The 11,870-nt window shown below is 46.7% G+C and overlaps 1 protein-coding gene across 1 annotated transcript in view; it reads right to left on the minus strand.

Annotated features, from left to right (window-relative positions):
• The window catches only part of KMT2C (lysine methyltransferase 2C), a 226,149-nt gene that overhangs the window by 173,699 nt on the left and 40,580 nt on the right, over nt 1–11,870 (minus strand). The window contains exon 2 of the mRNA XM_023521782.1: nt 4,462–4,550. Within this exon, the coding sequence (XP_023377550.1) occupies nt 4,462–4,550 (89 nt within the window). The remainder of the gene's footprint in view (nt 1–4,461; nt 4,551–11,870) is intronic.

Raw genomic sequence — 11,870 nt, forward strand, 5'->3', positions numbered from 1 at the left:
CTACAGTAATCAAGACAGAGCAGGGCTGGCGAAAGAAGAGGCAAACGGTTTATCAATAAAACAAATCAGAGAGCCCAGAAATGGACCTACGGAAATAGTCCCCTGAGCTTCAAGGAGGGAGCAGAGGCCAGACAGCGGGGAGACGGCGGTCTTCTCAACAAACGGTGCTGGAACTGGACGTCCACACACGCTCACGCAGGTAAATCTAGACGCGGCTCGTACACCCTGCACGAAAACTACCGAAAAAGGAATCGCAGACCTCAACGTGAAAGGTCAATCTATAAATCTCCCAGAAGATAACACAGGAGAAAACCCAGATGACCTTGGATTCGTCGCGAACTTTTCAGATACAACAGCAAAGGCATGATACCTGAAAGAAATAACTGATAACCTGGACTTCGTTAAAATTAGAAATTTCTGATCTGTGAAAAACACTGTCAAGAGAAATGGGGAAATATCTGCAAATGGCATCTGATAAAGGGCTGTTATCCAAAATACACTCCGGAAGACAGTCTGGTTTCCTGCAGAACTAAATGTGCCCTCACCACAGGACGCACCCATCGGGCTCCTTAGTGTTTATCCAAAGGAGCTGAAAACTGTCCACACAAAAACCTGCACACGGATGTTTCCAGCAGCTTTATTCCTAACTGCCAGACCCTGGGAGTGCCTGAGACGTCCATCAGTAGGTGAATGGATGAACCGTTGTTCACGCATACAATAGAATCTTAATCAGCAGTAAAAAGAAACAAGCTACCAAGCCATGAGAAGAACCTTCAGTGTGCACTGCTAAGGGACAGGAGCCCCTCTGAACAGGCTACATGCGACGTGGTCCAAGTGCGTGACAGTGTAACAGGCAAATGCAAGGAGACGTTGGCGGAGGATGGTGACTCCGCGGAGCATGTGGCATCTTCAGGGCAGTGAAACCACCCTGTGTGATATGGTATCGATGGACACGTGTCAGGACACATCCGTACAAATCCACAGAATGTACGGCACCAAGAGTGAACCCTAAGTTAAACTGCGGACTTGGGGTAACAACGACGTGTCAACGTAGCTCCAGCCACAACCGACGCACCGCGCTGGAGGGGGCTGTTGATGACGAGGGGTGGCGGTGTGCTGGACGGAGACGGGAAAGCTACGTGCCCTCCCCTCTGTGTGCTGCTCTAAACGCTGAGGTCTGTAAACCTCCAACGCCAGAGGTCACCTGAAGTCCTCAGAGCAGAGGGGCATTTACAAGCACGTGTGCACTCCCGCATCTGCGGAATGACCAGCCCGTCACTAACGTGTACACTCCCGCATCTGCGGAATGACCAGCCCGTCACTAACGTGTACACTCCCGCATCTGCGGAATGACCAGCCTGTCACTAACGTGTACACTCCCGCATCTGCGGAATGACCAGCCTGTCACTAACACTCCCGCATCTGCGGAATGACCAGCCTGTCACTAACGTGTGCACACTCACATCTACGGAATGACCAGCCTGTCACTAACGTGTACACTCCCGCATCTGCGGAATGACCAGCCTGTCACTAACGTGTACACTCTCGCATCTGCGTAATGACCAGCCTGTCACTACATGGAGAAACCTAACTAATCCTCAACATGACAAACTGATGTGCATCCACGAGCCGAGGTCTCTCTAAGACCATTCTCTCCACTAAGAACTAAGCGCCCTCTCGGTCCGACACTAGGTGTCCCTGTGCCTCGAGGCAGAGGATTGGAGCCGGGTGGAAACCCACTGCCAGAGCCGTGAGCTGTGGCGCGTTGGCAGAAGCCAGCCAAAAGGGGCTCTATCAGCCACACGACGGTGACTTCACAGGCAAGTAGAGGTAAATTATAATGAACCACTTATAACGAACCGAAACAAGTTTACGAAGCCTGCATTAGATGGCGATGCCCAGAGAACGCGGCAGCCCTCTTCTCGAGGCTCTGTCCAAAGCTCGAGAAAAGCGGGCGGTCTACTCTGCAGAGTCGCCAGCTCACGGGACGCGGAAGGTGACCAAACAAAGTGACGATGAGCAGGACACAACGAAGAGGCACGGGTGAGGCAGGAGACAAGAGGACGAGGTGTCCCGAAAGTCAGTTTCCTTAAAAAAAAAAAAAAAAAAAAAAGGAAAGAAACAAGGACTTTCGTTCCTGAACATGGTTAGCTACGTGAAGTGACACTCGACGGCTGAGGGAGGCAAAAATGAGCTGGTTCTGCGACATGAGATCCTGGGTGACAGGGACAAGAACGATTTCAGTAGAGCGAGAGGAAGGAAGTCTGATTACAGTTGGTTCATGAGAAAATGGTAAAAAAAGATGTTACAGTCGGTTCAGGAGAAAATGGTAAAAAAAAAAAAAATAAGGAGCCACCGCAAGCACGGGCAGCTCTCCAGGACGTTTGCTGTACAGGTGAGCAAAGTCACACTATGGTAGCTAAGGAGGGACGTGCAGCCGGCAAAGTCCCTCGTGGGTCAGCAGGGCGATGCGGCGGCGGGTCCAGCGCTAACGGAAACGGTTCCCCGAGAGGAGGATTCGGGACGCACCGCCCCGAGGAAGACGTGAAGCAGGACAGAGTCCAGGGCTCAGGTACAGAGTGGGACAGACGCAGAGACATTTCACGCCACTGTGACCGCGAACGGCGTGGGCAGCGTCGACGGCGGGCAGTGTGGCCCTTCGTCCCCGGTTGCTCCTGCTCTTCCTCGTCTCACCGAAGTGATCGGCGAGAGCGTCAACTGAGGAGCGAAGGCCGGAAGGAGCTGAGGGAATCTGCAGAGGAGAAGGGGCTCGGATGGTCGCCGTGAACGGCGGCCGAGAGAATTTCTAAGGACGAGCAGAACGCGTGGAGGGTCGCGATCGGGACCCCCCTGAGATCTGCGGTCACAGAGTTAAAATGAAACCGGTCGGTACGTCTGTGTTTTTCGCCAGCCGTTTTCAGCTTCGGAAGGGCAGAATTCGGGTTTCACCATGAATGGGTGACAGCGTGGGGGCGGCAAAGGCGTTTAGGGCGTAGGAGGGTGACTACGATGACGGGTCAAGGAAGAGGAGGGCGACAGACACCGTCAGTACGATCATCGGACTGGAGGACCCGACGCGGCTGGCAAGGATGTTCGGAGACGGTGAGCGGGAACAGGGAACAGGAAGACGGGCGGCGGCCAGAGGGAACGGTGGTCAAAAGTGAGATTCTGGAAGGGACACGGCAACTGCACTAATCAGTGATACAGTGACGGAGGCTGAAGGAGACCATGAGAACAGCCGGCTGGGGCGGCGTGGGGAGTGAGGCTGCCGAGGAAACGGGAGCGAAGGGGTCTCGGCACCGAACAGACTGGAACCGACAGCAAGACGGGCGGGGGCGGGGGGGGGAGAGGCAGGTGCTGAACCTTCGGAGCACACGGGAGAGGACTCGTCTCGGGGACACTGCTAAGTGCGACCTGGGTCCGGCCTGACAGCGCTGTTTCCAGAGAACTTGTAGGTAATTCTGATGTTGAAAAAGGCCACTTAAAACTTCAAAGACTTTTTACTAGGAAGTAATAGTACATGGTACAAAAATTTTAATTAAGGGGGGAAAAAAACATGAAAAAGAACTAGTAAGAAACGTATGTAAATTCGGCTAAAAGTAATATGGTGATAAAAGGGGTAGAATGCAGAATTCGAAACTTCTAAGCTTCAGCCTTTTCACGGGACCTAACTAGACCCTATTGGACAGAATGAGAAAAATACTGGAGAATTATAAAATATTTGAAAGCTTTCCAAGAATTATTGCTATATGACAGCAACGCATGTGACACCAAAGGTACTTTATGGAAAAATTATATTTTAAAAGATATGGCAATTTCTAACTTTTCTCTAAAAACCGTTATGACCGTCTGTAAGCACCAAGGGGATGACGTTTGACTTCAGTCAAATGGATGACGCTCGCTTTTATCTACCTGCCAAAAATACTGTCGGGAGAGAGCGCCTCACGCCAATACCCTAAGGTTACAACATAAAACCTCGACCCTGTGACCACTTATTGAAGCGCCAACTTTGTGTAAAGTTCGGAAACTTCCAGTCTTCTGCAGACACACTGCGCACGCTCGCTCCTGAGGGCATGGGGGGGGGCAGAAAGCATCAGGTCGGGCTTCACCCAGCATCTTACGATTCCACTCGCTAATTTTTATCCTCACACATAGAACACAGGGAAGCTTTAAACAAACACTAGACAGTTCGTAAGCCAGAAATAAACTATAAGCTGTCGCACTAATGGCCTGGAACTAGTTTGTTCCGGTCTTAATTTGCTTTAATAAAACATTTCTCTACAGGTATTAAATAATTTCTGCTAAGTCAGGGTTGTAGAGGGGAAAAAAGAACTCAGTTTTTTCGCTTTGTCGTGACATCAAGCTATTTCAGCGAATGGAAATTTCACAGATCACTATATAGACCAATGCTAATTGTGCAAGTTATTATATACGTTTTTAAATTTCATCAGGTGTTGATACCTGTTTCTACGGTATTCTCTGTTTCTGTCGTCTCCAGCCCATCCATGCTGTCCTCATCTTCCACAGCAGTTTTTCCTCTGCTTCGAGGCCTACAGAGAAACAGATACACGCAGTTAAAGCTTAAATTTTAAGGCTCAGAAGTAAACTCATTATGAAGCGCAAGCTGAAGGTACACAACATAAAACACTGTGCACAACTTCTCTAACATTTGATCATATCGAAGTCACATCACACCTCACAGTCGTTTCCCCTCAAACCCGGACGAGACTGACGCCTCCAGGTGAGGACAGGCCCGGTCAGCACGCCTGGGTCCCGTAACTCTGCATCTTGGCGCTCTGCAGTTTAGGCTCTTTTCCGAGTACACACACCACATTACACCTCTGCATCTGATGAAGCTGAGGAGCGACGCCAAGACTTATGAACGCCCTGTAAACCATCCAAAGAAAAACATTCTAAACACTAAGCAGGATCCGATCACACCCACCCTGAGTGTAATGAAATGGAATTTATAAACCCTTTGATAAAGTACAGTGAACATAAGCGTCATGGTGAGGTGAGATTCTTTGACTTGGTGCAATTTTTTAAAAATAATACCACTAACTGTATTGAGAAAAATTTCCACCCAAAATTCAACGTTCCATATTAATCTTACAAGCTAATTTGAGGTGCTAAAATAACGTGAGACATCCACTTCGAGCCACACGAACGTAGGAAGGTTCAAAGATACCCTCCAGCCACAAACAACTAGAAAACGAGACGAAGTATAAGAAACAACCATCATCAGACACTGATAACAGCAAGGGACAGGACCGTCACCCCTGAACAAAGAGGAACAAACAAGGGGAACCCTGCCACCATGAAGCCTTTCTGCATGAAGTTAATTTACAAACTGTAGCGCAGAGTGGAACTCTCGAGACTGGAAATTACGCTGAGAAGGGGAAATGGGAGTCGCCCGTCCAGGAGGCTAAAGGGAGCTAGAAACTATGAGACAGAGGCCACGGGAGCGAGCTGTGCAGGGAGAGCACCAGAAGTCTGCGTGTGGGTACCCCTGCGCTTCTGTCTCGACAGCAATCTAATAATCGTGGTGTGAACCCCACAAGGCTGAGCAAGAACAACTTCCAAGGAAGAAGAATGACCTAAGAGCTGCGACACAGACAAACCCCAGAGCTCCCGGAGAGCCAGGGATCAACCGTTCCCTCCCGCCAGAGCGCCAGGACCTCACTGACCGTGTGACTAATGCATCGGCGGAGACCAGAGTGGGAAGAACCCTCAGGAGTCGGGGGGCTAAAGAAAGCCCAGGCCAAATGCTGTTCTAGCCCATCCCTAAAAGAGCTAACAAGTAAGTCTCAACAGAATCGAAATGATCCACAACTAATTTAACTGCTAGGCCCCCAAAAGAGAAAGTTCAACATTTGTTAAAGTACAACAAAATCTAGCTCAGCAACAACAAAATCACGATATGTGGCCTGCAACAAAAATTTACAAGGTATACAAAGAAGCAGGAAAATGTGAGTCATAAGCAGGAGAAAAATCAAGGAATAGAATCAGAAAACAAATGGTAGAAGGGACAAGACTGGACATTAAACCAGCTTTTATCAATATGTTTCATATGCTCAAGAATGTAACAGAAAACGAATATGAGGAAGTAAGAAAGATACTAAAAAATAAACAAAATGGAACTCATAGAGGCAACATCAAAAGAACTTCAGATGAAAATTCCACTCACATCTGATGAGAAATGGTAAAAGAAAAGATGACGGACCTTAAAGACATAGCAAAGAAAAAATTTATCCAAAATTAAAGGACGAAGTGAAAAAAGACAAACACAGCTATAGATGGCTATGCTGATTAGTTCCACCAAACTCTTAAGGAATAATACTAATCCCACACCGTCTTCGGGATATCCTGGAGGAAGGGCTGCTTCCCAACTCCTTCTATGAGGGGGCATGACACTGACACAAGTCACGGGCTTTATATATAACCAACATCCATCGCGAACACAGACCTGTTCTTTGGAATAAAAAAAGGAACAGCCGCCTCCCGTTTGTCCCAGACATTACAATTGTCACACCGAATCAAAGGCCGATGCAAGAACAGAAAATTACAGCTGGCTTTTCACTGTAAAAACACATAAAAACCTCAAACGAAAGATTATCAAAGGGCTCCAGTTCCGAATATTCTCCAAATAACATGGAGAAATAGATGCCAAACTTCTTCCACCGAATGCAAGTATAAAACAGAAATAATGTACAGAACAACTATTCGAATTTCCTTAAGAATATATAACACAGGCTGATCAGGAACGAACGCCAAGATGCCAAGTACTGCCAGAATGCCATCGGTTTGCTGCTCTGCACGCCCCCAGCATTCCCGGTACTGAAGGGACTCGGCGGGGTCCGAAAACCCAGAGCGAGTGCTGAGGTTCAGCAAGAGAGGGCGCCCGAGCTGGCCTGCACCTGAGCCCAGTCAGTGCAACAGAGGCTTCCGGAACCGAGCTAAGAGACCCCGGCCAGGGCCCAGGCTGACCACCCGGAACCGCACGCACGGCGCGGATAAAGCAGCCCTGCAGCGGCACCTGTCACCGCCCCAGACATGAGCGACGATTTTCTCCTTGGCTTCTCGGACAGGAGTCTCCTGATTCTTCTACCACTTTCTTCTCACTTTCCCTGCTGATTCCTCTTCTTTATTGGCTTCTAAGTGGTCGGGGGTCCAGGCCTCAGTCACTCACCCTTCACCCACAGAGGCTCACTGCCTCCCTGGGAGGTCCCACCCAGTCTCTTGACGTCTACCCGGTAAACTCCCAAACCTCCCATCCCCTCCCTGTCCACCGAATTACAACTCACGTTTACCCGTCTACAAGCATCACAGAGTGAACAAACGTGTCGAAAACCGAATCTGATTCCACACCCTGCCCTCTAAAACGTGCTCTTTTTCCAGTGTTTTCCATCTCGGTAAAAGGTGGCACCGATCGGCTCCAAATTTAGATTCCCCACTCTTGCACCCCACGTGTCAGCAAACCCCGCCAGCTCTCCCTTCGAGATGCAGTCCCACATGGAAACCAGCGACGCTAACGGCCTCACGCCACCTTCATTTTTCTGGTTACTGTTACAATTGGGAATTGTACAACTAACCCTGCTTTGCTGAGCACTTAGTATGTGAGGCACCGTTCCGTTACCAGCTCTATTTTACAGATGAGCAAAATGAAGGTCGGAGAAGATGATGAAGATGCCCCAATCTGACGGGTCTCGCAGCCGACATGCTTAACCGCCGCCTCTACTGCAGTCAGCCGCCGCCCTGCGGCCGCTCTCCAGACCGTTCTGAAGGACGGTTACGAACCCTCAACCAAATCGGGCCCCTCGTCTCCCTCCCAATGCTCCGAAGGCTGCTCAGCACACCGAGAACAGAGCACCCGCAGGGCCTCCGTGATGTGGCCGGCCGGGTCACCCCTGACGTCGCCCACGAGCACGCTGCCCCTTCCGCGGTCGTCCTGCGGTACCGGCCACCTGCTCGTGCAGGGCAGACCGAGGACGCTCCAGTTCAGGGCCTCTGCGCGCACAGATTTCTCCACCTACGGCAGTCTTCTCCCCGACGTGCACGAGCTGCTCCGCACTCAGGTGTCCGCTGAAACATCACGTGCTCAGAGGGGACACCTCTCACAAGCAAATCCGCAAAACGGGGCCCGTCGCCCGCTACGCGTTTTCCTGCTCCGTTCCTCCTCACGCCCGACACTACGCGGACGTGTCGTCTGATCGACCTGTCTCTTCAGCGAGGAGGCAGCCGCCACGAGGGCCAGACCGTGGTTCTCGTCACTGGCGCACGCCCGACGCCTGCAGCACCACGCGTCGCGCCCACGTGGGCCCAACACGTGCTGTGCTGAGCGAACACGACGGTTCCGCGAGTCAGGAGAAAACCTGGGCTTAAGAGCGAAACCTGACGCGAGCACCTAACCGTGCTAGAGGCGCAGGCCTGCGTCCCGCCGAGCAAAACACACACTCTCACGTGCAGTCGAACTTTACAAGAAAGCCATGTAACATGATGCAGAATGTTATGTCATTAAGGTAAACACAGAAAAAATCAGAAGTTTTACCACCACAAGGAATAGACAAAAACTGGCATCATTAGCGGATAACATCACCAACATCTACTCAGAAAATACAAGTTAATCTAATGGAAAGCTAAGAGTTCTATAAGATTGTCACATCAACACAGTAACATATAAACATCAACGACTTTCTGTACATCATTTTGAACAAATAGCACCAAGAATCGAACATAATGAAAAGAGATGCGACAACCATAAAATTATCAGAAATAACTTTAGTTAAAAAAATAAAACTTACTGATGGACATAAAGGAAGAATCAAGTAAGCTGAGAAACAAACCTAACAGGAAAAGGAACAAAGGATACAAATAAGCAATTTGTGGACAAAATGAATTAGCCTATAAAATATGATGAAGTGTTCAGCCTCACCAAGCAATCAGGGAAATCAAACAATGAACTGGAAAATGAAAAATACTGATAATATTCAGTGACCGTGGGAACACGGGAGTGACAAAGACACACATAACAGCCGCAAGGGTGTGAACAGTGAACAGTGCAGCACACGCTGGAAGGCAATTTAGCGATATCTACCAACGTATAAAATATGCACGACATCTGATCTATCGGTTTCACGTCTAAAACTCGATTCTACCTCGTGTGCATAAATATAGAGAGAATAGAGAAAGATATGAGGATGCTCGCTATACACAAACAACCTAAAAGCTGATAGAAGGGAATATTTAAAGTATGTTCTATCCGTTCGATGACTTTCAGTCCCTAGTCACTGCAAACACTAAGGCAGACAGACCCTTTTGTACTGATACAGAAAGATCTCTAAGACACAGTTTAACGAGAAAAAGTACATTACAGAACACGCATGAGTCCATGAATGTTTGTTTATTGCAAACAAACGTATAAATATGCATTTATGTTTCATAAGCATGCACGTTTGTGTGAGTGTATGCACATGCAAATACACAGCAAAAGATCTAGAATGATACGTACTGACCGATGACAGTGGTTTCCTCTGGTGCCATGAAGGAAAACAGGGCCAAAGAAAGGCCTTTCAGCGCCTCATGAGTTTTTTACAAGAGCATATATTCATCTATAATTTAATAAATTGGGGGAGGGCTAAAAGGTGTTTTTCCTGGGGAACCACTGGAGAGTGCTTTATCTTCTCTGCTGTGGTCGTCCAGGGTTATTTCTTACCCGCTCTGTACAGCACAGTCTGACACCTAACGTACTGAATGATAGTTCTTAGGAGTCACATGCGAAAATATAGCAACAGTTTACGAAGTCTGGGGTTGTTTATAATGACTGTTACAAATGCCTCTGTGACTGAAGCTGATGGCCTAATTTTTAACCTCTAACCATTACTGAGTCCGTATGCCAAAACTACCTGGAAACTGAAAATTTGTGCCAATTATTTGTATAACAAGATACCAAAAAATCCCTGTGACCGTTTCACTCAATAATTTAATAGATATCTAGGTAAGCTAACAGACACATATACATACCTACCACACCCAATAAAAATAAAGTCACAGCATTACTGTTCTTTGGTCATAATTTGACACTTAAAGCCATCTAAAATATATCACTTACTGGATAACATTAAATAAATTTTCTTAAAAATATTCCTAATACAGTAATATTTTTAAAAGAAAAATTCCCAATAGAAAAACAAAGAACATGGCCAGCAATTAAAGAGAGAATGAAATGGCCACAAAACACACGACAGTCCACCTCACTAACAATTTTAGAAATGGGAATTAAAGCGAGGAGATATCATGTGACATGTCAGATTAGCAAAGGGTGAGAACACTCTCAGCTGGGCAGGTTACGGGGAAAGATGCCTGCAGGAGTGAAAGGGACAGATGTGCCAACCATACCCTAAACACCGATCTCACGCAGTCTCTCATGTCAAAAAGGTCTTAGAGGAAAATCCTCTGGTAATCAGAAAGACCAAAACACTACGCGAGTCATTGTCAAGGCAAATGTATGTAGCAATGAGGACATTATCGCCAAACCAAAGGAAAAAATCAAGAGTCACTATATTCCCATTAGACAGCCGGTAGTCACCACAGCGGCTCGAAATGGACACAACTGAACTAGCATCGTCCCTCGTACGTGGCAAGCGTGAAGCCTCTGTGGTCAGATGTCCTCCTTAGACACACAGCGTCCACAGGTGCCACGGCCGCTAAGCGACGTTTACGTAGCACGGAGATGCGAACGTTTAAAGCGAGCAGGAAGTATGTATCATAATTACCGTAAGCAAAAATAAAGCTTTCTAATAAATACCTAGGTATCATTTTTTTATTGTTGTTTTATTTTACCACTTTGCAATCAAAGAATTTACAGTGGTACGCACAGGATTTTCCAATAAAGGACATTTGTGAAGTGTGAGCATTTGTTAAGAATGGCAGTTCAAAAAAAAAGAAATGAAAAATAAGAGATCCATGAAAAAATCAATTTTTCAGAATGTTCTTGATTTAAAAATGACACATTTTAAACTCACATCCATTTTATCCACCTGACATTTCCTTCTAAATGAGTCTTCTTGGAAAAAGGGGTAGGTTGGAAACTGTGCTTTCTGTGCAATTTTATAAATCTAAAACTGCCCGAAAAAATTAAGTCTATTAAGAAAGTGTAATGACCCATTAAAAAAAATAACTTGTGCTCTAGGAAACTTTCCAAAACAATGTTTTGTGGTGAAATATAGAAAAACAGGAAAAAGGAAAGCACTAACAGTATTGTGGGAAAGGAAATTTATTTACAAAGGATCAAGAATCATAACTGCATCGAATTTCTCAATGGGAATATTGTTAAGTAGGAAATAAAATAAAAACAAACACGAAAAGGACATATGGGACTTGACAAATAATAAGTACAAAATACGATGGTAGAAATGACTCCAAACATGTACCAATAATTATAAAACACGTAAATGAAATCACGTCTCCAGGAGGACAAAAATTACCAGACTAGATTTATAAATGAAACGGGTTTAAAGCTATGAAGAGACATCTAAACACAAAGGCCAAAAAAAAAAAAAAACCAGCTGAAAATAAAGTCAGAGGAAAAGATTGAAAAGGTGTTGAATCTCATAATCAGAAAAATGAAATCTAAACAATATTAGGATATTTCACACTGTATTCCTACTGTATTGGAAAGGTCTTAAATCTGATCATGTTGAGAGCTGGTAAAAAAAAAAAGCAACGGGGACTTTGCTACCCTTCCTGAAGGCAGTGTGAACGGGCGCCATCATCCTGGAGCACACTCAGCATTACCCCTAAAAGCCAAGTACACGTATACACCTGCCGACGTTCTGGCGTGGCATTTCACCAGGACACGTTTAATTACAACC

The sequence above is a fragment of the Pteropus vampyrus genome, unplaced genomic scaffold (assembly GCF_000151845.1).
Source record: "Pteropus vampyrus isolate Shadow unplaced genomic scaffold, Pvam_2.0 Scaffold316, whole genome shotgun sequence".
NCBI classification, from domain to species: domain Eukaryota; kingdom Metazoa; phylum Chordata; class Mammalia; order Chiroptera; family Pteropodidae; genus Pteropus; species Pteropus vampyrus.